This window comes from Triplophysa dalaica, chromosome 3 (assembly GCF_015846415.1).
Source record: "Triplophysa dalaica isolate WHDGS20190420 chromosome 3, ASM1584641v1, whole genome shotgun sequence".
Lineage (NCBI taxonomy): Eukaryota > Metazoa > Chordata > Actinopteri > Cypriniformes > Nemacheilidae > Triplophysa > Triplophysa dalaica.
Genome location: NC_079544.1, coordinates 16,154,100 through 16,181,127, shown reverse-complemented (window position 1 = coordinate 16,181,127; position 27,028 = coordinate 16,154,100). Strand labels below are relative to the sequence as shown.

The window sequence follows — 27,028 nt, the reverse complement described above, 5'->3', positions numbered from 1 at the left end:
TAGGGTGGGTTTGTTTTTTTTGACGCTGAGTAGATAGCTCCTGAAGACTTAGATGAGCTGTGGCAGTTGCCACCTCTAAATCTCCCTCCTACCCAGCTGATGGTCATTTGTCGCTGCGTTAAAATCACGTTCTGATCTCACCTCATCTATGTAATCCTCAGTTGTTTTATAACATACATGTAATGTCAGGGAATTCATCACTTGATAATTCTGCTCAAATTAACCCCATCCTAATCTTTGTGGGTCTAGATTCAGTTGGTTTTACAGATTAAAACATTAGGATTAAACAGTCCAGATTAAATTGGTCCCATTGTGTTGAAACAATGTTGGTTTGGCTGTTATGAGGCAGATTTGTTGTAGAGAGTCAAGCCAAAGATGAGTTGAACTTTTAGAACAAGGATTTTACCCCAGACATTCTGATCTGGTTACCCCAACCTTGACCCCGATTTTGTGCACAGGCCAAAAATGAAAGTTTTTAGATATTTGCCAATTTGGCCTTTAGATTGCCCAACTTGTGTTGTCCCATTAGGTCCAAACAATAATATTGTCTGGCAGCAATGAGTTTCTTATGTACCAAAGAATGGGACACTTCTCAAAAGGAAACCAAGAATAAGACAAAGCAGAACTCCAAAAGATGTTGAAAGAGCCGCCACCACATGACTCATCTATTCTCCGATGGCGGTGGAAAAGATACTTCCTTTTGTCAGTGCCCAGGGCCAGAGACTCAAAGCAGTGCTGAAGGATGTGCGAGAGGAGGGACACTTCACTCACTGGGTCTTTTGTTTTACCCACAAGCTCAATTGAGCAAAGGAAACCTCTGCTTTGCTCCCTTTCTCCTTTTCCAATGACCCATTAAGGTCTGATAGCGTTAAAGACGGAGGCTTAAATCGACACCTCGGTTACTTTACAAATTGAACTTGGGCTTTATCCGTATGTTTATGTTTTTACAGTCTCTACAAACATATGAGAGCCTGGGAAACTTGTTCCCACGAACAAAGTGTTGGATATGTCTAATGTAATATCTCATATTTGTCAATCAGGGTCACTCCTAGACATTGTGTGGTCCAAATGGCATGTTAAAAAGAAACCTTGCAATTAAACTGAACAATGTTTAGACAAAGCCTCCAGATTAGCTGGAATGACAGCATTAATTACTCTGGGGGGCTAATAAAGCCTTCTTAGGGTGGGCGGTTATTGTTTAAAGCTGACTTCCATTCTGCTTTAACCACTATCTACTAATTCTTTATTAGGGTGAGAAAATATATACGGCTCGATTTAGACAAACTGTTGTTTATTTGCTGCAACAACGGTTGTAAAAGCAACACTGCAGAAGGATAAAAATAACAATTGGTTTACTGTACTTTATGATGAAAACATTTGTCGTATAATCTAGAAAATGAACGCAGTAGTAGTTTTTAACCAATTTATATGTTTTTCCTTGTGAAACATAATTTCAAGTAAAATGTTTCAACCTTTATTTTTTCTTATGCATTGGTTTGTTGACGTGGCTGTTTTATTGTTTGGTTGACAAATTCTTTGTGTCTTTAACTTTGACAAATGTGTTTCAGTGCTACTGGCTCTAAGGCAGCACACTCTTTGAACCATTGCGTCAAGTCACCTTTTTGGACGAGGCTGTTATCAATTATTAACAAATCCTACTATTTGGCTGTAGACAAAACTTGATTCTGATCATGTTGATTAAATCTACTTGAATATTTACCTTCATTTAACAGGGTCACCTTGATGCAACTTCACCTAACACTTTATGCCTCGATAGAGTGAGATTGGTAAATACCAAGTTTATTTTGGAGGATTGGCATATTGGATCTATAATGAGCTTTCACAAACAGAGCACCATTGATTTTCAGCTGCTTGTTACAATGCTGCCAATTTCTATTTTTGCTTCCAAGGGCCCTGGTATGAGAGGGTCAACCACTGAGTCACAATATTTTGTCATTAGTGTACGAGATGAAGAAGAGAGATGGAGTCATTGTTAGAGAGATCCTGAAGCACTGGGGGAACCCGATCCTCCTGTATTTGCATTCAAACCCTCGCTATCTTCTCCACTTCCTCCAAGCCACTTTTCTGTGGCACGCAGTAGGAAATGATCAACCCAGGATAGTATAAAACATCAATCTCCTATCATGCCCCTTGACATACTCCAGGTATTTTGACCAGATGAGTCCTCACCATGGCTGTTTACAACAGGGTTCAATTCTCAGTTAATCGTCAATCTCTGGAAAGAGGGGAGGGATGTGTTTGCAAGGCAAGGCCAACAGCCAAAATGTGAACTGACCCCACATTCTTTAGCAAGTGTCCCCAGTATGCCATTGGTTTATCAGTAAAATGGCCCCAATAAAACAGGGAGTGGCAGAAGAGAGGCCAGGCCCCAGAAAACGATCCTTCGCCTCACGTTTTTCCCCCATCTGCACACGCGGTACTTAGTGTTCACCGAAAGTCTCCAGTGTCACGTCAAGAAAGTGGCATCTGCGTATCATGCGTGGCAAATGCTGCACGTGTGTGGCGTGCGGAGGCACCTCGCCTCTATTGTGCCGCGCTCGACAGTATGGCCCTCTCCACAACAGCATCTGTCACCTTAGGGGGTCAGCAAGGGCCAAGATGAATGAGTCCTAAGTGAATGCCCCTCTCGCCCCGCTGAGCAAATGGCAAAAAAGAGGGAGGGGGCAAGTGGAATGGGGGAGGGCCCGGTGTTTGTGTATGCGAGCGTGTGTGAGTTTGTGTATCCAGAGCCACTGAGCGCAGGACAGAGAGGGTGGTTGCACTGGAGTTCGTGGAATCCACTCCAACTCAGGACTATCATGACCAGGGGGCTAGTAGCTTGGAACAAGGAATACTGTCTTGGTGTTAACGCTGGTTTCGGATATTCTGAGGACGTTACGTTCACTATGGAAATAGCTTTGAGTGCTTGAGTGAGGTCTACAGTGGAAGTTGTTGAGGCACACTCCACACCCCGGCTGCTTATGAAAGGTACAGAAGCGTCATGTTAGATTTTTCTGACACTCACCGGCTCCTGCTAACATGGTGTCAATGGCCATGGCTTTTAACACCCCATTTATTTTAAGATATTTAAATGTTTTGCATTGGCTAATCTCTCCAACCACCCCCCTGTTTAGGGTCTTGCTCTTTAAAGTGAATGTAAAAAACTAAGTGTGAATTGGTCAGCGCTGATGGCCAAGCTGAAATATTTGCCTTTATTTACATCTTAATGCAAAGTGTAATTTTTTTTAAAGAACCCATAGATTTGCAGGGCTAGTGTAGTGTTTGTGTTTTATATCTGATTGTTTGTTAAATTTATTGAGGTATTTTCGTGAATTAAAAAGCAGAATTTGTAAATGCACTGGAAGTTCTAGCTCTTATTTCCATTGTCAGAAATGTAATGTAATTATGCAGATAAGCAAGGAAACAAAAGAGGGAGTGGACTGACATGGAGAGAAAGAGAGGCTTTTGGTGTGGGAAAGTACTGTTACCAAATTTTACTACATTTGCTGCCGCACATGAACTCCACAATATTGGGACGGTTTCTTTTAACCCTTTAATTTGTAACGCTACTTTGTTTTTTATTGTAAACTAATAGAGTTATGCATAAAAGCGTTAGGTCTGTGATCCAGAAATGTTGGAGGACAATGTTGTAAAATCTGAGACAAAACAAACTGTTTGAGAGGTTTGCAGCTTTGCATGTTTATGTCTACAGACTGTTTTGTTTTGTCTACGTAAAATGCTTTGTGCGCCTTTTTTCAGGATGTCATTAATTAAAGATAATCCTACATTATAATGGAGTTCTTGCTTACAGTTTCTTGGTTCACTGTAAGGAAGCACCGTTTTCATATATATATTTATTACATAAAGGCTAGTTTGGAATGCCACTTGTATAAACTTTAATATTTGATTTTTGTTTTGTGTTGTTTGTCTAATCTATGTTTGTCTCTATATTCTTAAGTGACATTTTTAAAAGATTGAATTTGCACCATGTATTAGTACTTACTAAATAAAGGATTGGTAATGCAATCTGAAATGCTACATTGAAGGATACCAGGACTTGGTTGTGTTTAGGTGAAATAGCTCTTGGCCTAAAGGCAGGGCTCTCTGCTGGCATGTCCACATTAGCATTTAACACCCCTTAAATGTCATTACCAGTCTAACTGGACCAAGAGCAGCCTGAGGCGGTTTTGAACTATGTTCAGGTGCTGCTATCTCACTTATCATCTGTTTACAGCAGTATCATGATGGAACTTGGCCAAACAGGCTCACCGTAAGCTTGCTGTTGGGCAGGGTGTCCTAGATAATTATTTCATTGCTCACGGTTTGTTACAGAACCATCGATACCCTCTTGATCTAGATAAGATTTCTTGGCTGTCATTCTCTGAAATCATTATCCATGATTTGTAAATCCATTAAAAAAAATGATGCCACGGTGAAAAGTTTCCATTGGGTGATTTTGATGTAAATGTAATGTAAATGAGATCTGGTTTCCTTGGTAATGATTCCTGGAGCACAGATTACAAAAAAGCAGACCTAGAATTGGTATGTGATATGTTTATGAAAGAATTCAATCTAGTGTATTTACTGTAAACTGTATAATAAATCCTGTAAAAAACAGATGAAGTACAAGCAAAAATTACCAGTACATTTTCCTTTATTTAACGGACATTTCCGTTAATGCTAAAATGCAATTTAATGCAGCGCAAAATGTTAAATACAGTTAAAACAACTGTAAAAATGAATACTTCATATTAATACAGTATATTGTACCCTACTTTACGGATTTTTGTTTTTGAGTGTAATTCTTGTAACTTTTTCTTTCTTATTGTATTTATCTTTCTCTAAACGTCCGAATCTTTTCTTAATCCATACTGTTAGTTATTTTCACATCTGATTTTATTGCATCACCTTCATGACAGCAGTATTTACTGATTGATTGATGGCTTTACTGCATTTCACTCTTGTTTTACCAAGCCAAAAGAACAAAAACCTATCTTATCAGTCTTTGTGTAGTGCTGGAAGTAAAAGACATGGAGTTTCTTTCCCTGATGCTTCACAAACATTCCCTTGAGGTCATAGTGTCATATAACTCATCCCTCACCGTTATCAGTTAACAGCTACATATGTCGGGGAACATTGCAATCTGTTCTTCTTTACAAACAACTGTCTGATCTCAGATAACACCAGGATTAATACATATTACAGTTTCTTAATCATTTTTAGGATACCAAAATTCAGTAAATGCTCTGTTCAGTATTTTAAAATATACCCAATCTAGAATGCATCATTCTATTAGGTCACTGAATCAAGCACTTTTGTTATATGCATACATGTGTATTATGCCTTTGTTTTTCACTTTCTCCTGTACCTTCCTATTGTGTTCAAACAACAATTTACAGTGTGTTATTTTATGCTGTTTATTTCGAACTGTAAATAATCTGAGTTTTGAGCATGACTCTATTCCCTGACTTTTTCTGTAGGTGTGCGGGTTTACCACAATGATCATATCTCAACATTGATATAACATGGAGAAGAGATGATACTATCCATCTGTACATAAATAAATACAATAAAAGGTATGGAAGTTTCTTCTGGGTATCAGCAAAATTCTCTCCAAGACATTGATCTTTCTGAAAGCTTTTGATCTGAAGGTACATTTTAAAATCGTACAGTCGATGTTTTTTCAAATATTGAAATGGGTGACCGAATAAGGATAAAAGGTAAATAATATAAGAGCCCAGAACAGATATGAACTACTTAATATTCTAAAATATAATAGTTTTGATTTAATTACAATTTCTTGAATCACAACATAATTAAAGATCAATATAGGTCAATCTGTGTTATTTCATAGTTTTGATGTATTTACTCTTTTTCTTAATTAATTTAAGAAACATTAATTAAAACTAAATCAATAACTTCCAACTTTTGAATGGTGGTGTCTGAAACACAAGGGAATTGTGAAAAATTGACTTATTATATATCAATATTATTATTCTTATGAACGAGATTTCATTAATGAAAACAATTATGTATTATGTTTATATGTACACATGAATAGATGTGTTGGGATGATATCTTTTGTGCCGCTGCAGCCGTTCGCCATCTCAAATACCCGTAACACATGCCCAGCCAGATGTTCCTGTATTGTTTGTGCCAGTAATATGGCACCAATTGGGTTCATTTCATTTTGTAAAGGATGATGATAGCCTTATTTATGGTGAAATTGAAAACTCATCTGAGTAGACAGAGTAAAAAACAATAAAGCGATAGTTCACTTTCTTTCTAAAGTCATAAAAGTGTTAGTAAATTATGACAGAATTTTCATTTTTGGTTGAGCTTCACTTTAAGGTCTTCTCTCTTTAAAGAGATTTACAAAAGTATTGATAGTTTAACTATTCAAACTGTTGGCATTTTGATTCTTAAAATAATTGTATGATTTCCATTCCTTTTCAGATCATGGGGAATTCGTACGCAGGGCAGCTGAAGTCTGCCCGCTTCGAAGAAGCTCTGCACAACTCTATAGAGGCCTCGCTGAGATCGAGCGGCGGCGACCCACAGCCCGTATTCACCCAGCTTTATCTGGAGCCCGATCAGTATCCTAGCAACCTGGAAGGTAAGCGAGGTCATCGGCTCATTTGTCTTCTCAGAAAATGAACTTGATACTCACCACTCGTCTTGTATAAATTGTATTTTGAAGGAGAGATGTACTAACATGAAAAGCTTAACGTCTTCTCTGAATCATCTATTCCGAAAATCATATCTGCTCCGCAAGATATAAATTCGTATATAAGATATAAATATATATCTTCAAATATTTCGTTCTGATTCTGATGATTACAATGTTACACCTGTTCCTCTTTCCGCTTTTCAGATATTAAACCAAAAATGGACCTGAGAATCAGGTCCAACCCATCCGGTCATGTGCTGGTCAATTGTCAGTCCTCCAGCTGCATTGAGAACATGGATGATGAGGACGATTCAGACACCAGCAGTCCACCCCTGCCTTACCTGCAGGGAGCGCCTCCTGATGGATGTTGCACTATTGATGGTATGAATGATGAAGAAAAATATATGCACATTTTTACACTGTGTGTATACATTTTCCTATGCTTATTGTGTCAGTAATATAAAAAAAAATTCAAAATCGCATTATTGAACAGGGTTGACATTTTGCTGAAAATGTCCACGTGCAGGTGAAATGCAGTGAATCATCACACGTTAGCTGCATGTTTCTCACTCAGATCTTCTGTCTCCAGGATTCTGTCAAGCAGGAAAGGACCTTCGCCTGGTTTCCATGGCAACAGAGTCTATCGAGGTTCCCTTAGGGTTCGAGCTTGTCGGCGCCAAATCACCTAGCATCCCAGAGCACATCCTGGTCTGTGCAGTGGATAAGCGTTTCCTGCCAGATGAGAATGGGAAAAATGCACTTTTAGGTGGGTGTTAGGGCTGTACGATTTGGCCTTAAATTAAAATCATGAATAATTTAACATTTTCTCTCGATAACGATTATTGAACGGTTATTATTTTTTTGTTTATTTGGTTATTTTTCATAGTTTTTTACTGTCCTTCACTGACGTAGTTCACTGACATGGTTTGTACTGTTAATTTTTTTTTTCTAATTAAACATTTCTTATCTCATATTATTTTTAAATAATCTAATTAAATACAAACTTTTTATAGTTATTTTTTTGGAAACATTGCATTTGCTGCAGCTGAAGACAGGAGAAAAAATGCAATACAAATCAGCAAATCATCTGTCTGCATGTGTCGTGAGAAATCTACTTTAGGACCCTGGAGACACGTCCTGCAGTCATAAGAGCTGTCGCATGAAAGAAACTAATGAAGTTGAACTGAGTTTTTATAGTTGAACAGTTCTTAAAACTCATCAGTCTGTATAAAGAAATATGAAGTAAACGTGTTTCCGAATATCTATATTTCCCCCAATATGCACATATTTGGACTAAATGTCCTGTGATTTCTATTATTAATGTCTGATTTACTTAAGGTTGTGTTCAACCTGAACAAGAGAAACTTCTACCTAATGACCCCATTGTGCCAGTTTAAATTTATTTGATGTTTATGACAAAAAAAGTGCACATCAATATAAAACTTGGTATCAGTACTTTTTGGAAATTTCCCGCACAAAATTAAATAATACTGATAACCGTGTTAATTTTGTTCAATATAACCCCGATGTGACATTTTCATACTGTTACATATCTAATAACACAGATATGACTTGTATATATGTTAACGGTCTGTAATTGCTTTGACCAAAAAAAACTCAGCACTGAATGAACTAATAGTAACCTTCAAATGTCTGTGCCATTACACTACATTATGTCCTCCTGGCATATATCTGTACAGTTTGTTTGACTTATTAAATTACCTTTTTAATACACTCTGCCTTCGAGAGAGTTTTCGCAGCACATTAAAATGTGTGACAATGTGTTTGTAAAGGATTTTCAGGGAACTGCGTGGGCTGTGGTGAGAAAGGGTTTCGCTACTTCACTGAGTTCTCAAACCACATCAACCTGAAATTATCCACACAGCCGAAGAAGCAGAAGCACTTAAAGTACTACCTGGTGAAGAACACACAGGGTGCTCTGTGCAAGGGAGCTCTCATCTGCTGGAAAGGTACTTGCACGTACAACAGACTGCAGATACAACAGACAGCCAGTGATATATTCTACCTGCTATTTTTTTTTGCATCAGTTTTTAGCTTTCAATTTTCTACATATTTTATTTTTATTTGGTGAAAATATAATTCTTCATATCTTGAATAAGGCCATGTTAAAGATTAAAATCAATGTTTAATAAGCCAAACCTTTGGTTTTTCAAAACCATCGTTACTAAAATATATTATAAATTCTTATCAAATGTATTAAACAAAAAATTTAGTACTGCATCTCGACTATTTTGATGCTAAAAATTACATTATATCGCATGACATTCTATGTTTTATTTAAATACTTCTTTGTTATTTTCATAATTTTAAATATGTATATTTATTTTTCAATTTGTACAAATTTTATTTTTAAAACTCTTACTTATACTCTTACTTTAACTAAATTTATCACTTGTTAATAATTCCTACATTTTCTAGGTGGCACTCGTAATCTTATAAATGAACTAAAACTGGCCTGATCAGATTCTGTGCCAATGATCAAAACGCTGTTGTTACTGGTCACTTATTTATCATACACCTTTACCCATAAATCACTCAACATTAAGGTCCCAGTGAATGTGGTTCATTCGCTTTTAAAAATTTGTGTGATCTCATAATCTTTAGGTAAAATCTGAACATCTACTTCCCTCCTGTAATGACTATACCATCTTAAATGACGTGTGTTATGCGGCTTGGGCGGATCATCCGTTAACTCCTCCCCTTTCTACTGTCTGCTGCCAGTTCCATTTCAAAATGCAGCGGCTGTTTTTATATATCGAATCAAATTGCTGATAAAGACGAAAGCCACGGCCACTATTTTTCTCTTTAGAAATTCCATTTTACTCTGAAATGCAAGTAAAAACCATCGCAACTTCCGGTTCTCTGTGTTTTTTAAATGCACATTTTTATTCATTTGCAGATTCCAAGACAAGGCCGTTCTCAAGCAGTGCTTCTTCATCCAAGCCCAGTTCCTCATCTTCACTGAGCAGCAAAGAAAATGGAGACACAAATGGCCATAGCCCATCTCCCTTCCCTCTCTCGGGTGTGTTTGTATGTTTGTGTGGGTCAAATCTGGTTCTCCTTGGTACACAGGTTTTATCATGTCAGAGATGCATGTTAGCAGCAAACCATTCTCGTTCAGTTTAAACCAAAGCACTTTCTAAACTTTATAAATTAAACTATGTAACGTATATTTAAACATCATAACAATGACGATGCACTGTTGACATATTGCGACTGTCATTTTACATATGCAACCTACGTTCAATTGAGGTTGTTCATCTTCTTTTGGTGTCTGCTTGGCCCTGCACGCACAGAGGCCATGTACTATTCCGGGGGAGGGGTATATACAGGGGGTGGGGTGTAAAATCTGCGGTTAATGAATGGGAAAAGCTACTCAGCATTTGGTGACATCTGGCTGGAGGCCTAGAGTGTTTACCCAACAGTGTTTGGTGAGAGAAAGCAAGTCATTGTCTCATTCTTCTTCACAGCACCGTTCAGAGAGCAATTGGCAGCTGGCCGTTAGTGACCATAACAGTCTTTTACAATACAAAAGTCATTGAGGTTTTTAGAGTATAGGCATTATTAATGTTATTTGAGTCCTTTGGTAAATGATACACATGTGAAATACTATATCAATTATTTTATTACAATATGTACAGCAAACGTGACAAAATAAAAAAGGTTGCATTCATAAACGTATAAATAATGTGTTTACATTCATAACTCAATTGATAAAACAAAGCTGTATTACATTGTTTACATCTACAGATTCTCCACCCGCTCGGATTCAGTCCAGTTCATCCTCAGGGATTTTTGGAACACACGATTTGGGCTTCCTCAAACCATTCAGCACACCGACCCACGGGACCAAGACTTTACCGATTGGTACTAGATTTTTTTAAAGCAGCATTGACTGCCCATAATAATAGGGCTAACAAGCCATATATCATTTTGTATTGAAGTCATCCACATTTACTGTATTAAAATATGTTGTGCTTGGAGTTAAGATGGAGGAATGTATCGAATTTGACACTTTAGTGGGCCTGTTATTTATTTATTGGTGCTGCTTGCACTGTAACGATTGTTCATACTTATATAACTGGTAGATATTAAAATGAGCAAAACTGCAAAGAGGCTTATGTGTAAGCTCTTTACATTTTACCACTAAATAACAACAAACAAATGGTCAAAAAATCAGGTTGTGCACTGGCAGGCAACACTTACAATTCATAACAAGTTTGTATTATTAAGTTCCATTCAAACATCCTTTTTAATGTCTTTTACCCATAAAGATATTGTATTGCTCAGAGCTGTATTAGGCAGTTACCCAAGTATTGACTCGATGTGGCTGAGATAACCTTGGGGTGTTTTTTTTTTTTTTTATTCTCTAGCCAAAACACAGAATGAATCTCTTCCCTGAAGGTCATTCAGATTGGCTGCTGACACATCACATACTTTCGCAAACAAATGCATGTGCATAGTGGGACATCTGTATTAGAGCAGAAATTCTGTATTAAGGTTTATGGTCTCCTCCTCACACATTTCTAATTTCCACCAAGCACCACGGGGTTGATGTGTAACACCTACGTGTTTTATTAATGTATGCTTCAGGAATATTAGATGTGGAAGCACAAAGTGTCCCTGCAGTTCATTATCAATACAGCATCGGTTAAAGGAAATCAATGAGCTTTGCTCCACGGACCCTATGCTCCTTTAGAAATGAGAGAGATTGCGTGCCCTCCTATTGAATTTATGTGTGTTTGTGTTTAAATCTTTGCATTGTTTTACTCTAGAAAAGTGGATATTAGCCATTGATGTGCAAAGCAGAACACTCCTCAGGGCTAGTTCTTGGTTACATTTTAGTCGAAAACAGGTTTTACGTTTTTACGCTGTAGTTTTTTTCCAAATATGTGGTTTAAAACAAAGCATATTTGAAAACAAGCATTAACTGTTTCTATTTTCCAAGCTAAAGTAGTACATGTGCTACACACATAGATGAAGTTGTATGAACAAGATGAGAAGAGATATTTCACTGAACAATTGGACAGAATTTGCCACAGAATAATTTTTTTTAAGTATTGTAAGCTGTTCAAATGCTAAATCTAGACGTCTTTTTCTTTTTGCATCTTTCTTGTTTAGTTCCCACAGCCCTGAGAGTTAACGGTATAACCAATAGTTTAAGTTTGGACGGACGGTCCAGTCTACTGAGCCCTCCTCATACAAACCCACTCGGCACACCTACTCATGGTTATCGGCCCACAGAACCAGGGGACAGCCCAGGTAAGCATCAACTGTGCTGCTAGTTTATAGAAGCTCCTAAATAACTTTATTTATCAAAATATAAAACGAAATGGTTTTCTCCTCTAGCATCTTCGGCTATGGCGTCTGGTCCACCCAAAAAGCGCCACCGCAGCTGGCACCCCACCACTCTAGTGCCTGTTCCAGCAAAGGCCGTCCCTGTTCCAGCTATCCGGCTGTTGACGTGTAGCTCTGGTGGGTGTCATGACATCATCCTCAGTCTGTTGTTTAATCACATTTCTTGAGCGCTGTTTGTCTATGCAATGTGTTTAGCAGTCGGCGGTCTGTTTATGCATGTCCCTGAGCGGAAGAGCTTCTCACAGCCACGAATTAGATTATCTGTTCTCTTTAACAAGGACTGGGGGACATGTCATATTATATAAGCGAGGATGATTTATTCATTGTTTCCATTGAAAGTGGGTTGAGAGGTCACGCTAAAGGATGTCTTCAGTTGGATAGGAGGGTTTATGCTTTAAAAAGAGCTGTGGGTTTGGTCCTCGGAGATCCTTGGAGATTCATGTGTTATCCCGTAGTTTATTTAGCTTTTATTACACAATGATTAGTGTATCAGGTAAACAAAGGCTGAGAGTGAGAATGTTGAGGGGCTGCAGAGATCCATATAATTAAGTATTTGGGGATTTCCACAATGCTGTTTACGTTTCCAGTGTTAACGTACCTAAATTTACATTTTTGCATTGCAATTCTAGGTTCTTTGTTGTCCCTGTCCAATCAGCAGCCTCCATCGATATCAGGGGTCATACAGCCCCAGCCAATCACAGCGGGTGAAACTGTCATCATTCCTGACAACCTTCTAAACACCTCTGGGGTCCGGCCAGTTCTTCTTATTGGTCAGTAATTCATCTCCGTAACAAATTTAAAACAGTAAATTCTATTCTATTCTGTTTGTAAAACTACACAACTTTTGACGTAGCTTGCCACATATTATCATAGTAAAACATTAAACTGATTTTGAAAGTATTGTAACCATTTTATAATGTTACATAACACAAACCAGTGAAATTATATATAGAATAAGACGTTTGGACAGCTAGATATATAGATATACATCTACATCTTTTCTGAACTAGTTCCTAATATAGGAAAAAATAACTCCAGTAGTCTTTGTAATGTTATCATTTTCACGTCCAGGTCACGCCGACAGCAATAAGCTCATCAGCACAGGATATAAACAAAACTCTCAAGTCACCCCATATTTAACCTTGATAAGTGTTTGCATGTGTGTGAACTCAACAGACTTCTGTTGTTTGAACTTCCTCTTCAGGTCAAGGCACTTTACCGTATTTCTTTGGCAATGTGGGGGATCTGGTCGTGAGCCCTCTGCTGGTGAGCTGCTATAAAGGCAGAGAGCTGAATGAGAAGACCCTCGCCAGCCTGGGCATGTCAGCCAGCCAGTTACTCTCCACGGAGACTATGATACTGCTCACACTGCAATACCTCGCTCGACTGGGTAAATAACATCTTTATGCCAATGCATTTTATGATTTGTGTCTTTATTTTTTTAATTGGTAAAAATCTTCAGTGTGATGTTATTTTAATGTTTTTTACATAGAACATTCATTCTGTAATAAGTTACGGTAAATCAGATCAGATTTCTTTAATACAGGTACGGAGCAGATCCCACTACGAGAGGAGTTCGAACAGATCGTTCTAAAGGCTATGCTTTGCGGGCCGATGGGACCACCCGTGTCCCCCGCACAGCTACCCTGGCTGGCTCGAATGGAGGCCAGCGTATCGGGGGGCAGCGTTCAGGTGCTGGTCACCCATGGATCTCTGGGGGAGGGCATCTCTGAGTCGCTGCGCTCGCTGAGCGAAACGCCACCGCAGCAGCAGCAGTGTCTGCCCAACTATGTGCTCATCATCTGCCCCTCTAAAGGTGGAGGGAATGAGTTCTGTGTGCTAGTGCTGGGTAAGAGCTCTTGTACACTGAGATGATTCTGTTTAGGGAGCGTCTTCAAATGATCTGTTTCTTGTCAAAGCGGGAAAGGATGATTTAAAGTCTTACAGACAATTATAAATAATTTTGCACACTGAATATTCTGTTAACGATATTTTTAGTAGCGAATTATGGGCTTTTTTGTGTTAACCCTTGCTGTTGTTTTTTAGGTAAATGTCAGTCTCGGGCACTGGCGGAGAGCATGCTCACCACCAATGAGTTTCTCAAAGAGATCAGTTATGAGCTCATCACAGGAAAAGTCAGTGTTCTCGCCTCTCACTTCCAAAGCACCTCATTAGGTGAGTCAGAACCTTTCGGTTCTTACATTATTCTTTAAGATGTGTGTGTATCATTATATATAACTCATTTGCAAATCTGGGTGGAAGCAATAGTTATTGGGCAGGACCGAGGGGCAACCTTCCAACCTCTATAGTGAGGCCAACACGGAAGAGACTTTAATTGCAATTTATTGACTTACCACTAGAGACTTGCTCCGAAAGAGAGCAGAATCTCATTGAGTTCCTTTTTAAAATGGCCAACTTTACAGCGGAAACTTTACAGCAGGTGAATTTTTTTATAACTCCCCCGTTTAACTTATATTAAGCCTTAAAATTCGGCAAATTTGGTTTGTGTCCACTAGAGTGACAAGTGGTTTCAGCTAACAAGGCGTTATAGCTCTAACCACGTCCTGCCTTTTTGCTCATTTTTGATTATCCGGGAATGACGTGCGATGACAAGATGACGACGAGAGCCTCCGCCTACTTTAGGCTTAATTTTTACACTTCACAAACCTTCGGGTGACATCACGGACACTACGTCAATATTTTATACAGTCTATGGGCAGGACACATGACTGTTTTGTCATAGCATCCCCTGTGGTGATTCCACACATAAAATATAAGTGTGTTTTTATCTTATACTAATAAGCATTTTATTCGTGTCAAATTGATTGTGATGCTGCAGGTGACAACTTGGACAAACAGCTGGTTCGGTATCAACGTAAACGCAAAGACCGAGTGGTTCAGCCTTTCCAGGGACATCTCGCTGAGTACATCCACTCCCAAGAAGCTGAAACAATGATACCAGAATCAGGACCAGGTGAGGCTTTCGTTTAGTTTTCCAGATTCAAAAGGTTTTTGGGAGTTTGGGACTGGCTCATAAAAGGCCGTGGAATGTCACATCACTTCAGATAATAAAAATGTGTTTATTTTACTCGATCACTGTGAGTGATTCTGATTTGTGGATGTGTGTTATAGATTTATTCGGCGAGAGCTTTCAGATACACCCTCCACAGCTAACCGTAGCACGCAGCCTACTGTCGCAGGTGTGTGCTATTGCCGACTCGGGCAGTCAGAGTTTGGATCTGGGACGCTTCGGCAAGGTAGACTTCCTGATTCTAGTTCCTCCCTCCCACGTCCTGGTGCACCAAACAGTCCAGCGCATACGACAATCAGGTATGTGGCAGCGGAAGAAAACGCTATTACTGTGTTAAAGTTATATAAAAGCAGTTCACAAGGAAAATTATTGACTTTATTTCAGCATTTTGTCAAAAATAATCATAGTAATAACAATTGAATGTTCTCGTCCTCTTCATTTGGTCAGGTGTCCTGATAGATCTAGGTATAGAGGACACGTCATTAGCCCTACAGAAATCTGACAAGTACGTGGTGCGTCTGGATGCGGAGGTGCACACCAAAATGGAGGCCTTCATGAGGAAGGTCAAACAGAACCCTTACACACTCTTCGTCCTTATTCACGACAACTCCCACGTGGACCTGACCAGGTCAGTGACATAGCTGTGCATCTGTATCATAGCAGAAAATAAAAGTTCACATCCTAAGACTTCTAACCTTCATTCGCTCTTTCAGTGCCCTTTCGGGGTCGGTCTGTCACGGGGAGCTGCAGGGATTGGCCGACCGCGTGGTGAACTGTCCAGAGGTTCTGGGAGCCATAAACCTTCTGGTCCTGCAGGTCAGCTGTTTTCCCTTCACCCTGCAGAGCCGGCAGTCACGCATCAGTCCCCAGAACGAAGTGCACTGGCCCAAGATTGAAAGCCTGGTGAGTTTCACTGACCCATGTGAAAATCTCTAAATGTTACAGACATTCTGTCACATTTTGTTACAATGTGGTGATGCTTGTTTAACTTTGTTTCTATTTCATTTCAGGAGGGTGAGGTTTCTCCCAAGGATCTGGTTTACTTTGGACTGAAGGATTACAGCCAATCGTTGCAGTGGGGGGTGGCGAGTCCAATTCTCCGATGCGATGACGCCTTTGAACGCATGGTCAAAACCCTCCTGGAGAGGTCATTTCATTTTTCCTTTACACACAGTTTGCTGAATATACTGGTTGCACTATATACAGGGTGTATATAAAGACACTATCTGTTGTTGGTTGTCTAAATGGGTGGTTCCTAGTCAGGCCAGACATAATCTTAGTAGTCACCTTTAGGGAATATCCCTCATTGAATTTTTCATGTTGTTTCCAGGCACCCACACCTGCACAGTATGGTGATCCGTAGTTACCTGCTCATCCAGCAGTACACCGAGGCTCTGATGGCCCTTACAGCAGCCCCCTCACTGCGGGACCACGTGACCCCTCAGACCCTAGCCATGGTGGAGGATCTACTGGGCGTGCCGGGCCGCAGCAGGCACGGATGCGGACACATGCTGCTGGTGCGCGTGCCCTCGTTGCAGCTGGCGCGGCTGGCTCAGGAGCGGCTAGAGGAGGCCCGGGACAAACTGGGACTGCAGTACAGATTCGCAGTGCTGCTGGGCAGCCCTGCCGCTGAAATCAGCCTGCCAGTGCACTTCTGTGCCCGCCTGCGGGTAAGAGGAATCTCACATGTCCTGTAATGTTTATTGTTTGCTGTATAGAGCGCTGAATTAAGTCTGTGTGAATTTTAAGGCTTGGCGGGGCTGTAAAAATGAAGAGTGGGTCCCACGGACATATGAAGACCTGGAGGAGCTTCCATGCATTGTCATTCTCACTGGAAAAGACCCTCTAGGAGAGACTTTCCCAAGGTACTTACATCAAAAAAAAAATACTTTGCTACATAGTTCATCCAAAATGAAAATTCTCTCATTATTTACTCAAGTTGTTCCAAATCTGTATACATTTCTTTGTTCTGATGAACACAGAGAAAGATATTTGGAAGAATGCATGTTTGCCGTAGTAGGAATATTTGCTTTATATGTTTCTGTTTTATTTTAAACACAAAGAAGATATTTTGAAGGATGTAGGAAAGCAAACAGTTTTGGGGCACTTTTCACTACCATTGTAATGGTCACAAAGAACTGTTTGGTTACAAACATTCTTTCAAATATCTTTCACTGTCCCAGTTTTGGAACAACTTGAGGGTGATTAAATGATGACATCATTTTCATTTTTGGGTCCACTGTTCTCTTAAGGAGTGGACCCTGAAGAAGATAAAAATACATAATAATAAATAAATAAATGATAAAATTGTATTGGTATTACATTGAATCTGTCATAAAACAGCATATTAGTGCTAGAAAGAAAATAACTGCAATAATAATTGTTTACTTCATAAAGCCATGTAAGCCAAACACAAAGTTATAAATATATAAGCTTGTTGGCTTCTATAAGGCTCATATCCCTTTGCAGACAACATTTGATCATATCCAAAATAAAAAATTGGTCCCTATTTCTTTCTGTTAGATTTAGCGCCACCTTGTGGTTACACATATTATGCTTCTAGGTCAGCAACTGTATGTTTATTATCAGTGGACTGTGTAATCGGAGGTATAACTGCTTTGTGAACCAATCACATCAATCTGTTTTGTTTTGATTTGTTTAGGTCTTTGAAATACTGTGACCTGAGATTGATTGACTCCAGCTACCTGACGCGTACAGCGCTGGAACAGGAAGTGGGTCTGGCCTGCTCGTACATCACACGCGGCGTGATACCCGAGATGAGAACGGCGGGAGGAAGAGAGGAGAGACAGAGAGAGGATGAGAGAAGCTCAAGAGTAACAGCAGAACATGATGAACTTCAGATGGAGCTGGAGAGACCGCCCAGCAATTCTAGTGCCACTACCAGAACCTCCGGTGAGGAACACAACTGGTCCTACTTTGATATTTTACATATGAATAGTTTGTTTCTTAATGAGATAATTCTGTTTTTAAATTTTACAAAAATAATGTTTTTTGCTATCATGTTTTTAATGTGTTATATTGTGTTAGTTAGCTGTATTTTTTGATTTTTTTATTATGGCTTAAATCAAAACAAAACCACTGCAGTTTGATTGATTTAAATTGGAATGCAAAATAAAAAAAAACAGGATTTGAGTTATCCCATTTTTGGAATCTAACTCTTCAGATATTTTTTTATTTAATTTGTAATTACTTTAAGTCCCATTTTAGACTATTTTAATTAGGTTTTTATACCGTTATGTATAAAATGTCCTACTCTCTCTCTCTCAAGATTCAAGATTCAAAGGAGCTTTATTGGCATGATAAAAGAAAATTTACATTGCCAAAGCACAAGATTAAATATAAACATGCAGAAATACAGATTAAGATAAAAAATAAGGCGGTCTTGACATATCTTGCAGCCAGGTTTGAGCTTCTTGAGTTTTCTCCCAGTATGTATGAGATCTTGTCCTTTTGTTGAAACTGGTCAAAGTCTTTGTGTAAGTTTGTGAACTTGGGGAAGAATGTTTCTCTGATGTGTGTGTAGTGCAGCTCTGTTTCCACTTGATTGTGTGTGCAGTGTGGACACAGTCGCTCTTCTCTCGGTGTCATGTGTGTCTGTGTCTGCCCGTCTCTACAGTGAGCTGGTGATCACTGAGTCTGTACATGCTCAACACTTTTCTTAGTTTAGGGTCTGATACGCTTGTGAGGTATTCTGACACTTTATATTCTCTCTTTAGTGACAGATAGCATTCCAGTTTACTTTGCTGAGCTGTTGCTTCCGTCCAGTGTTTGAGATATTTATCTTTTTGTGTTTTGATCATTTGGTTTAGTCTGGCTGGGGTTTGGGGTTGACTTGGGCATGTTTGGGGTTGAAGAGTTAGTAAAACATCTCTCTCTCTCACTCTCTTTCTCTTTCAGGCTCCACCACAGAAAACGGCGTCAGTTCCTCGAGCGTGCTCGACAAACCCTCCACACAGACCGACTCGACCAATAGCACCAGAGGGTTGCTTGACTCCTGCACTTCTCCCACTCGCTTCAAGCAGGAGTGTGACTCTCAAGCACCCGGTTCTTCTACCACACCCTCCTTTTCTTCTGCTTCCTCGTCCTCTTCCTCCTCGTCCTCTCCAGCAGCTCAGAGACCGAGTCAGTCCACACAAACTTTGCGTGAAGAGAGCAGGACGCAGGTCTTCCCGAGGACGGTGGTGCTCTCCCGGGCAGCGTACGCCCTGCTGGCTCCCGAATTACTGGGTCAGCCCAGTTCAGCATCTCTGCTGCCACACGCTGACGTAGCATGGAGTAGCCCCCTCAGACCACCCCTTCCTCTCGGCTTGGGTGATGCGGAGCAGTCCCTGTACTATCGACAGTGGACAATGACCAGGCAGCACCACGCGGATTACGAAGGACCTGCCGTACCGCATCCCAGAAGGCTGCTGCTGAGTGGACCACCACAGGTGATGACTGAATAGAACAAATAAGCCCCACCCCATATTAGACATCCATGTTTTATACGCTTTACTATGATGAGAGTTTCATACTTTGTCCTGCTTATGTTATAGGCGGGAAAAACTGGCGCGTATCTGCAGTTTCTACGCATTTTGTTCCGCATGCTGATCCGTCTGCTGGAGGTGGATGTCTATGATGATGAAGAGCTGGAGGAAGGTAAGGAAACTGAACATATTCTATTAAATCTATATTTTTGACAGAAGGTTTAGTGAAATACTCTCTCTAGTATATATGCTTTCAGTAATAGTCTTGAAATTTATTCTCTAGATGTGGCCGAAAAATCAAAGGTTCCACCTATCAGTGGGCCGCAGTGGCCGGACGTGGAGGAAATCCTTAAACTGCGTTTCGACCTTAACCCCCATGACCACAAGTTCAGACACGCAAGCCCGGTGTATACAGAAAAGAAGCAAAAGGCACATAATGGTATCAGTCGGTTTCTTTAAATAGATCATGAAAAGCAGATTGAAAGGGGCTGTTTTTGATTAAGTATATTTGTTTTGTGCATGAAACACAGGGGTGAAAATAGAGAAACTTGAAGCAGAAGAAGAGACACCGAAGAGAAACACAGTGTCGGTCAGACTCAGCATGTTTGCGGCCCATAATGCATTTCACCACTGTGAGCAGTGTCATCATTACAGTGAGCCGGCTCCTGCTACACAGGTGAAGACATTTGTGGATCCATCATGTCATGACACAACAATACACACATGTTGCAAGTTGCATAAAATGGCCATTTGTCTGTTTTAATCAGTCTGTGAAACATCATAAAGCAGTTAAATGTTGTCTTAAGTTTGACATCATGCTCATAATTATGACTTAATAGATTCAATCATATAATAGTTTTATCATAAAACTTTTTGTACTAATAATTGCAGAAAAAAGACTTGTTAAACTTGGGAGTCACTCATTTTAGTCATTTTTACTAATGATGCAATCACAATTTTTCTGTGTAGCTGTCCGAGTGTACTTTCCACGCCTTCACGTTCTGCTCATCCATGCTTGGAGAGGAAGTCCAGCTGCACTTTATCATTCCCAAAGCCAAAGAGCATCATTTTGTTTTCAGCCAGCAAGGCAGTCACCTAGAGAGCATGAGACTCCCATTGCTATCAGATAAGGTGAGTCAACCAAACCAGCTCTTAAAACACTCCTTGAATCAACAATAAGTTTCACTTTAAATTAAAAGTTCACCTGAATGAAGTATAGAAATTGATGATATCAACTTTAGGAACATTCTCTCATGATTCGGCCATCATACACAGTGAGAACTGGTAGAAATTATTTCTTTTTAGAAAACTACATTGAAGGAATAGTTCAACTAAAAAGACTGTCATCATTTACCCGCCCTGTTGTCATTTTAAACCTGCGTGATTTTCTTTCTTCTGCAAAACTCAAAAGAGGATATTTTGAAAAATGTGGTAACCATAAACCATTTGGTCCCTATTGACTTCTATTGTATGGCCACAAAACCAATAGAAAACAAGGGGACCTTTTGGTTACCAACATTTTTCAAAATATCTTCTTTTGATCTATAAGTAAATATGTAATTGAGTAAACAATGACAAAATTTTCATTTTGAAGGTGAACTGTCTCTTATAAAAATAAAATTGTAAAATGTAACATTTTATGTGGAAAATTTAAATGTGCTTACTGTTATCGTTTACACCAGAGTAAAAAAAATATTATTTAAAGTATTACATTATTATTTGTGCATATTAGAGAAGTATTTCTCAGTGAAAGGAATGTCCCTAAGCAGTAAAAAGACTTTCTTAGTCATTTTTTAATCTTTTTTGTGATTGTGACTTTAGGAAGGAGCTTATAACATTTACTATGTTGCTCTTTTTACTAACTCAGGATTCCAGCATGCTAAAAAGTCCCATCTTCACTCCCACCACTGGTCGTCAAGAGCACGGTCTTCTCAATATCTACCACGCCATGGAGGGAGCCGAGCATCTGCACATCTTGGTTGTCAAGCAGTATGAAATGCCCCTCTATAGGAAATACTGGCCCAACCACATCCTCCTGGTGCTGCCTGCTATGTTCAACAACTCGGGTGTCGGTGAGTTGTGACCACAAATACAGTTTTTGCTTCTTAACATACATCATAAAAACAGGATATCTTGCACCTTTAAATCAGAAATATGTGTATGTAGCATGAATGTACTTTTATGACACAGATTCCCTCCACAACAAACCCCATGTGTGAATATTTGACCATGTTGTCTTTCAGGAGCTGCTCGATTCATGATCAAGGAACTGTCTTACCACAACCTGGAGCTGGAGAGGAACAGACTAGAGGAGCAAGCGGTGAGACGCCAGGACGTGTGGCCCTTTATCGTCATGATGGATGACTCCTGCGTCCTGTGGAACACCCATCAGCCTGGACCTGAAGGCACCAGGTATGGATCCGTAAACACTTGATAGATCCAGCCGTGGAAATGGCTTGCAGATCTTATAGATCCAAATTAGAGTCCAGTTTCACTAGATTTCTCCCCGTCAAGAACATATTATATCTGAAAATATCAACTCCGCTGCAAGTAAATACTTCAAATCAACAAACAGGTAGAAACAGAGAAGGGAAGAACAGCAGGCAGGAGATAAAGTGATGTTGAATAAAATGAAAGATGGTTTATTGAATAATCTCAGTTGTGTGTCAATGCTCAGTATAGCTCTGTCCAACTTCGTCTGACTAGAAACAGATTCAATAGGTATCATTAACCATGCAAGATTACGGTATCAAAACATTGTCTTGTGACGTTATCATGAACCTTGATATGATGACCATTGGAGGCTCATATAGGCATAAAAGACAATACAGCACCCAACAGAAGATTAAACAAATATAAAAAATAAGGAAAATTGTAACAAATAATTTGAATAAAAATATATAATAAAGTGATAGAGAAATAAAGGAATGAATATGATAAATGAATATATGATAAATTAAATGCATAAAACTTAGTTATGGTTAGTAAATATATAATGGAAATTTTAATAAATGGAATAATGTAATAAATGAAATAGAATAATAAAATAAAATAAGAAACAAATGTATGTTTCTACCCAGATCTATCACACTGATTTGTTCTGTTGTCTTTATTTTCTAACATCCTTCTCTCCATGTCTGTCTCTTAGTGAGATGGTGAATGTATCACTGAAGAGCGTCATACAGCATATGGAGGCCACTCCAAAGATCTCACTGTATGCCATGTGCGGCCTGCAGAAGTGGAGCAGTAGTTTGTCTTTTCGAACTACACCAGTTCCTTTCTCTCGCTGCCACCTCCATGACCTCATCATGCTGAACGTTGACCTCACACAGAACGTCCAGTATGATCTCAACCGGTGAGAAGAAATAGTTATTTGTGACTCAGTGTCAAAGAAATAATGGTTTCTTTTTATCTGGTTGAAGTAGAGACTGATAGACTTTTGTGTGTTGTTCGGTAGGTTCACATGTGAAGAGGTGGACTTTAACCTGAGGGCACACAGCAGTGGTCTTCTGCTGTGTCGTTTCAATCACTTTAGCATCATGAAGAAACACATCCCTATAGGAGGACATAAAGACTTCCTCATCAAACCAAAACTCATGGTGAGGTTCAGAATGTTGACACTGCCTGTTTTCAACATGCTAAAAATTGCTTCGTTTAAAGGGAGACTCGACCCAAAAATATTCTGTCATCATTTACTGTGTACTGATGAAGACAGAGAAAGATATTTGGAAGAATGTTACATTTGACATTTATGGGGCGCCATTGACTACCATAGAAGAAAAATTATTGTATATATTTTTGTGTCTGTTGAACACAAAATGTGATATTTTTAAGAATTTAAGAGAAGCAAACAGTTCTAAGGCATCTTTGACTAACATTTAAATTGTTCCTACTATGGTAGTTAATTATGTCCTAGAAATCTCAGTTGCAGCATTCTTCCAAATATCTTTTTTTGTGTTCAACAGAACAAAGACCATTATATAGGTTTGGATCACCTTGGGGTCATATCATGGTGGAATATCCCTTAATGATTGATGCAGTTACATTGTATATGCACTAGTGGGCGCTATTGGGCCAGATAATATAACGTATAGCCTAATATTTTAAGACAATGTTCTCAGCATGTACCGACTTATATTAACGACAAAAAGTAAATACTTTATGACTCACAATATGTTCAAATAGAGAATTGTTTTAGAAACAGTAAATTGAGATTTATTTAATAATGCATGAATATTGTTTATTAATATATAATGCATAATATGTAACCCATAAACAATTCAAGCAAACTTTATAATTGTTAAAATGTCATATACCATATTTAAAAGCTGAAACAACTATAGAAAGAGATTTTATTCTGGGAAACTGTGTATGCAAGCTGTGCTTAGCTGTGCTAAGCTGTTTTATGTTATTACCATACACATGAGTTTACTCCCAAAGTTTATAAACACTTATTTTGTTTTTCCGCAGAGAATTGAGACTCCGGTGAACGTGAGCGCGTCTCAGTACGTCTGTGCTCCAGATAGTGAACACACGCTGATGTCCGCTCCCGCTCAGCTCCTACTGGAGAAGTTTCTGCAGAGCTGCAGTCATCGTCTCTTTCCTTTGGCTCTCTGTAACAGCTCGAACCCGGTACTGTCCATTGACAGCTACCTCAGTATCGGCCCAGAGGTAATTCAGAGCCTTATGATACACTACTCCTCGCTAATGTAAAATATTTATTTTTAAAATGGTCGTAGACGATAATTCAGCATTATGGTAGAAACAATGTTATATGATCAGAATCATGTTTCATATTTAAGTATATAGAAGTAGTTGTGTTGATTGATGGTGTTGTGTTTATAGATTCAGGTGTGTTATGTGAGCTCTCGGCCTCACTCTGTGAATGTGGATCATCAGGGGCTGGTCTTCAGCGGACTGCTGCTTTATTTGTGTGACTCCTTTGTAGTTTCAAACCTATTGAAGAAGTTCAACTTTCTTAAAGGTAAGGCTAGGCCGCTTCAAACATTCTAGTTTTCTCCATCATATTGTATTTTACGACTTTTTAACGCTTGTTAAAATGAACATGTGACTCACTTTATGTTTTTTTATCTTGCAGGTGCTACATTGTGTGTAATCTGTCAGGACCGGAGCTCTTTGCGTCAGACTATCGTTCGCTTGGAGTTAGAGGACGAATGGCAGTTTCGACTTCGAGACGAATTTCAGACGGCCAACTGTAGTGAGGATCGTCCGCTTTACTTTCTCACTGGACGCCACATCTAGTCATCTGCAACCAAATCATCATATTTCCTTTGTGATTGGTCAACAAAAGACAAGACAAAATGCTCTCCTGAAACCAGGATTAAGGATTTTTTATGTTCATTCTCATTGGATACCTGTTTGGCTCTGGTTTTAAGAAAGAGACAAAAACTTGGATAAAAGTTTTCCAGAAATTGTGGATATTGTGCCGGACACATTTGACACACAATTATCAGTTTGCCTTGTGTTTTCCACCTTTTTTTTTTTTTACATTTTGGAGAATCTTTGAAAATCACACTGTTGGTGATTTTAGGTCGCTTAACACGCAAGGACATTTTTAGATCACGATTAGTCGTTCATTTTGGCAGTTCTCAAGGACCTGCATATAATCTCAGGGGTTTTGTCTCAAGGCAAAAAAGGACAACTGTTGTTCTTTTCTTCTCTACTGACTATTTAATGTATTGCTAATCATGATGCCATCCACCAAAGACTTTCAAAATCAAGTCACATGACTGAAGAATGTCAGATGTATGAAGCATCTACATGTTTTATCTTACCAAAGATATCACCCGATACAATCGAAAAATACATACTTTATTCTCAAGAGATTTCCAAATTACAAAGTTTAATTGCTGATATTTACATCCTCACATGAATCATTTGAGTCATTATATTACCTTATTTCGGGCAGTCCATGTATGCTTATGTTCTTTACGATTGTAATGCTCATTGCCAAAATCAACCCAAAACCGTTTTTAAAGCATCAAAGCGGATCAGCAAACCAGCATACACTGGTTTAAGTGGTAGGGATGTGCCTGATGGTTTTATTCACAGCATTATTCTACCTTAAATAAGATCATGGCACAGTAGGATAAAGGATGTTCCAGTGTCGTCTGTAGTTAGCATCTAGTAATCATATTTTGCTGAAACATTCCTTGTTTTGAAGCAGCTGGGAATGTTTGCAGTTGCACACCATAAATGCCTTAAGTGATATGACCCTGATGACATCACAATCCCCAAACTCCACTCCAAAAGATACATCTGTGTGAACATTAGTGTTAAAAAAGCACACACTCAATTCATAATGACTGCTAGCCAGCTAACTTTCACGCAAGAGATAAATGTTGGGGATTGGTTTATGAATGGGAATATCTTTCGGTGTTTAGAACTTTATGGATGCTTAAAGTAAAACTTTGTTTACATTTAAAAAGCCAATATTAATATATTTGACAGATGTTTTTGTCACTTTGGATTCATGGCTAGTTTTACAGAAGTGTCACTATGAGCCATATGTGTCAAGGATAGCCTGTGGACTATTCGTTATTCCATGGCACATAGAATCTACCTAAGATTTCCAATATTTAGAACCCTTTAGTTTCTGTTCCCAGTGGTTTATTTAAAGTGAGAGAAAATGGATCCCTTTTTTGAAGGAGATTTTTATTTATTTAAAAAGATATCTTGGACCCGATAATCATTGAAATATCTTGAATGCTTTAGCTAGGTAAGTCCTTGAATTTGTCACCCGAAAGCTTTGCACACTGAAACCATGTATAGTCAAGATGTATTAGAAATGTACTATTGCAAACACAAAAATCAAACAAATATAAGGTTTACATACATTTCCAGTATAGTATGAACATACAGGATTGTTTTGAATCACATCCTGTAATGATATTGATTGTAATGAAGAAAGCCAAATGCCCACTTGACAACCTTTCGAATGTGTCTCATTTGTAGATAATGTGATGTGCACATAAATTATGCAATTTGCTTCTCACAATCTTTGCATTTTTTCTGGCTGTGAATATTCTAAATGTAGCACCAAACCATTTGAAAATGTCTACCTCATGATCTACTGGCTTGGTTTGATTTACTAAATATGGTCTCACAAAAACATGTTCTTGTTATTGAGATAAATGAATGTAATAAAGTGTTATCTACTGAATTTGGGACTTTAAAAGTGATTTGCATGAAGTTTACATAAATTGACTTAAATGTATTAATTTACATGAAGGCTGCTGATCACCACATTATAGATACAGCCAGAGAGACATACAATAGTTTTTTGATCCATTGGTACATCCCTTTACAATATACTTCAGATGACAATAAACCAGCTATTATTCATACGTTTTTCATATAATACGCACATGTCTTCTAAATGATGGAAATGCATGCAAAACACTAAGACCAACTACATCCGCATGAATAACATAGATTGTG

General features: G+C 38.8%; 1 protein-coding gene across 3 annotated transcripts in view; it reads left to right on the top strand.

The window, feature by feature from the left end:
* The window catches only part of greb1l (GREB1 like retinoic acid receptor coactivator), a 42,182-nt gene extending 15,432 nt beyond the window's left edge, over positions 1-26,750 (top strand). For 2 of the 3 annotated variants that reach the window (XM_056742520.1, XM_056742521.1), the window contains 33 exons: positions 5,481-5,576; positions 6,457-6,616; positions 6,875-7,051; positions 7,260-7,436; positions 8,464-8,640; positions 9,591-9,713; positions 10,442-10,558; positions 11,813-11,953; positions 12,041-12,166; positions 12,679-12,819; positions 13,254-13,439; positions 13,596-13,898; positions 14,096-14,224; positions 14,889-15,023; positions 15,182-15,379; positions 15,528-15,708; positions 15,794-15,983; positions 16,091-16,227; positions 16,411-16,750; positions 16,830-16,945; positions 17,743-17,993; positions 18,999-19,531; positions 19,637-19,739; positions 19,851-20,006; positions 20,098-20,243; positions 20,537-20,698; positions 21,435-21,639; positions 21,811-21,979; positions 22,716-22,922; positions 23,025-23,166; positions 24,038-24,238; positions 24,413-24,551; positions 24,666-26,750. In XM_056742520.1, coding sequence (XP_056598498.1) covers positions 6,460-6,616; positions 6,875-7,051; positions 7,260-7,436; positions 8,464-8,640; positions 9,591-9,713; positions 10,442-10,558; positions 11,813-11,953; positions 12,041-12,166; positions 12,679-12,819; positions 13,254-13,439; positions 13,596-13,898; positions 14,096-14,224; positions 14,889-15,023; positions 15,182-15,379; positions 15,528-15,708; positions 15,794-15,983; positions 16,091-16,227; positions 16,411-16,750; positions 16,830-16,945; positions 17,743-17,993; positions 18,999-19,531; positions 19,637-19,739; positions 19,851-20,006; positions 20,098-20,243; positions 20,537-20,698; positions 21,435-21,639; positions 21,811-21,979; positions 22,716-22,922; positions 23,025-23,166; positions 24,038-24,238; positions 24,413-24,551; positions 24,666-24,829 — 5,829 coding nt within the window. In that variant the 5' untranslated portion in view covers positions 5,481-5,576; positions 6,457-6,459 and the 3' untranslated portion in view covers positions 24,830-26,750. Of the gene's footprint in view, positions 1-2,777; positions 2,989-5,480; positions 5,577-6,456; positions 6,617-6,874; positions 7,052-7,259; positions 7,437-8,463; positions 8,641-9,590; positions 9,714-10,441; positions 10,559-11,812; positions 11,954-12,040; positions 12,167-12,678; positions 12,820-13,253; positions 13,440-13,595; positions 13,899-14,095; positions 14,225-14,888; positions 15,024-15,181; positions 15,380-15,527; positions 15,709-15,793; positions 15,984-16,090; positions 16,228-16,410; positions 16,751-16,829; positions 16,946-17,742; positions 17,994-18,998; positions 19,532-19,636; positions 19,740-19,850; positions 20,007-20,097; positions 20,244-20,536; positions 20,699-21,434; positions 21,640-21,810; positions 21,980-22,715; positions 22,923-23,024; positions 23,167-24,037; positions 24,239-24,412; positions 24,552-24,665 lie in introns of those variants that run through there. The other variant, XM_056742519.1, reaches the window with a different exon arrangement.
* Positions 26,751-27,028: the final 278 nt, after the last annotated feature.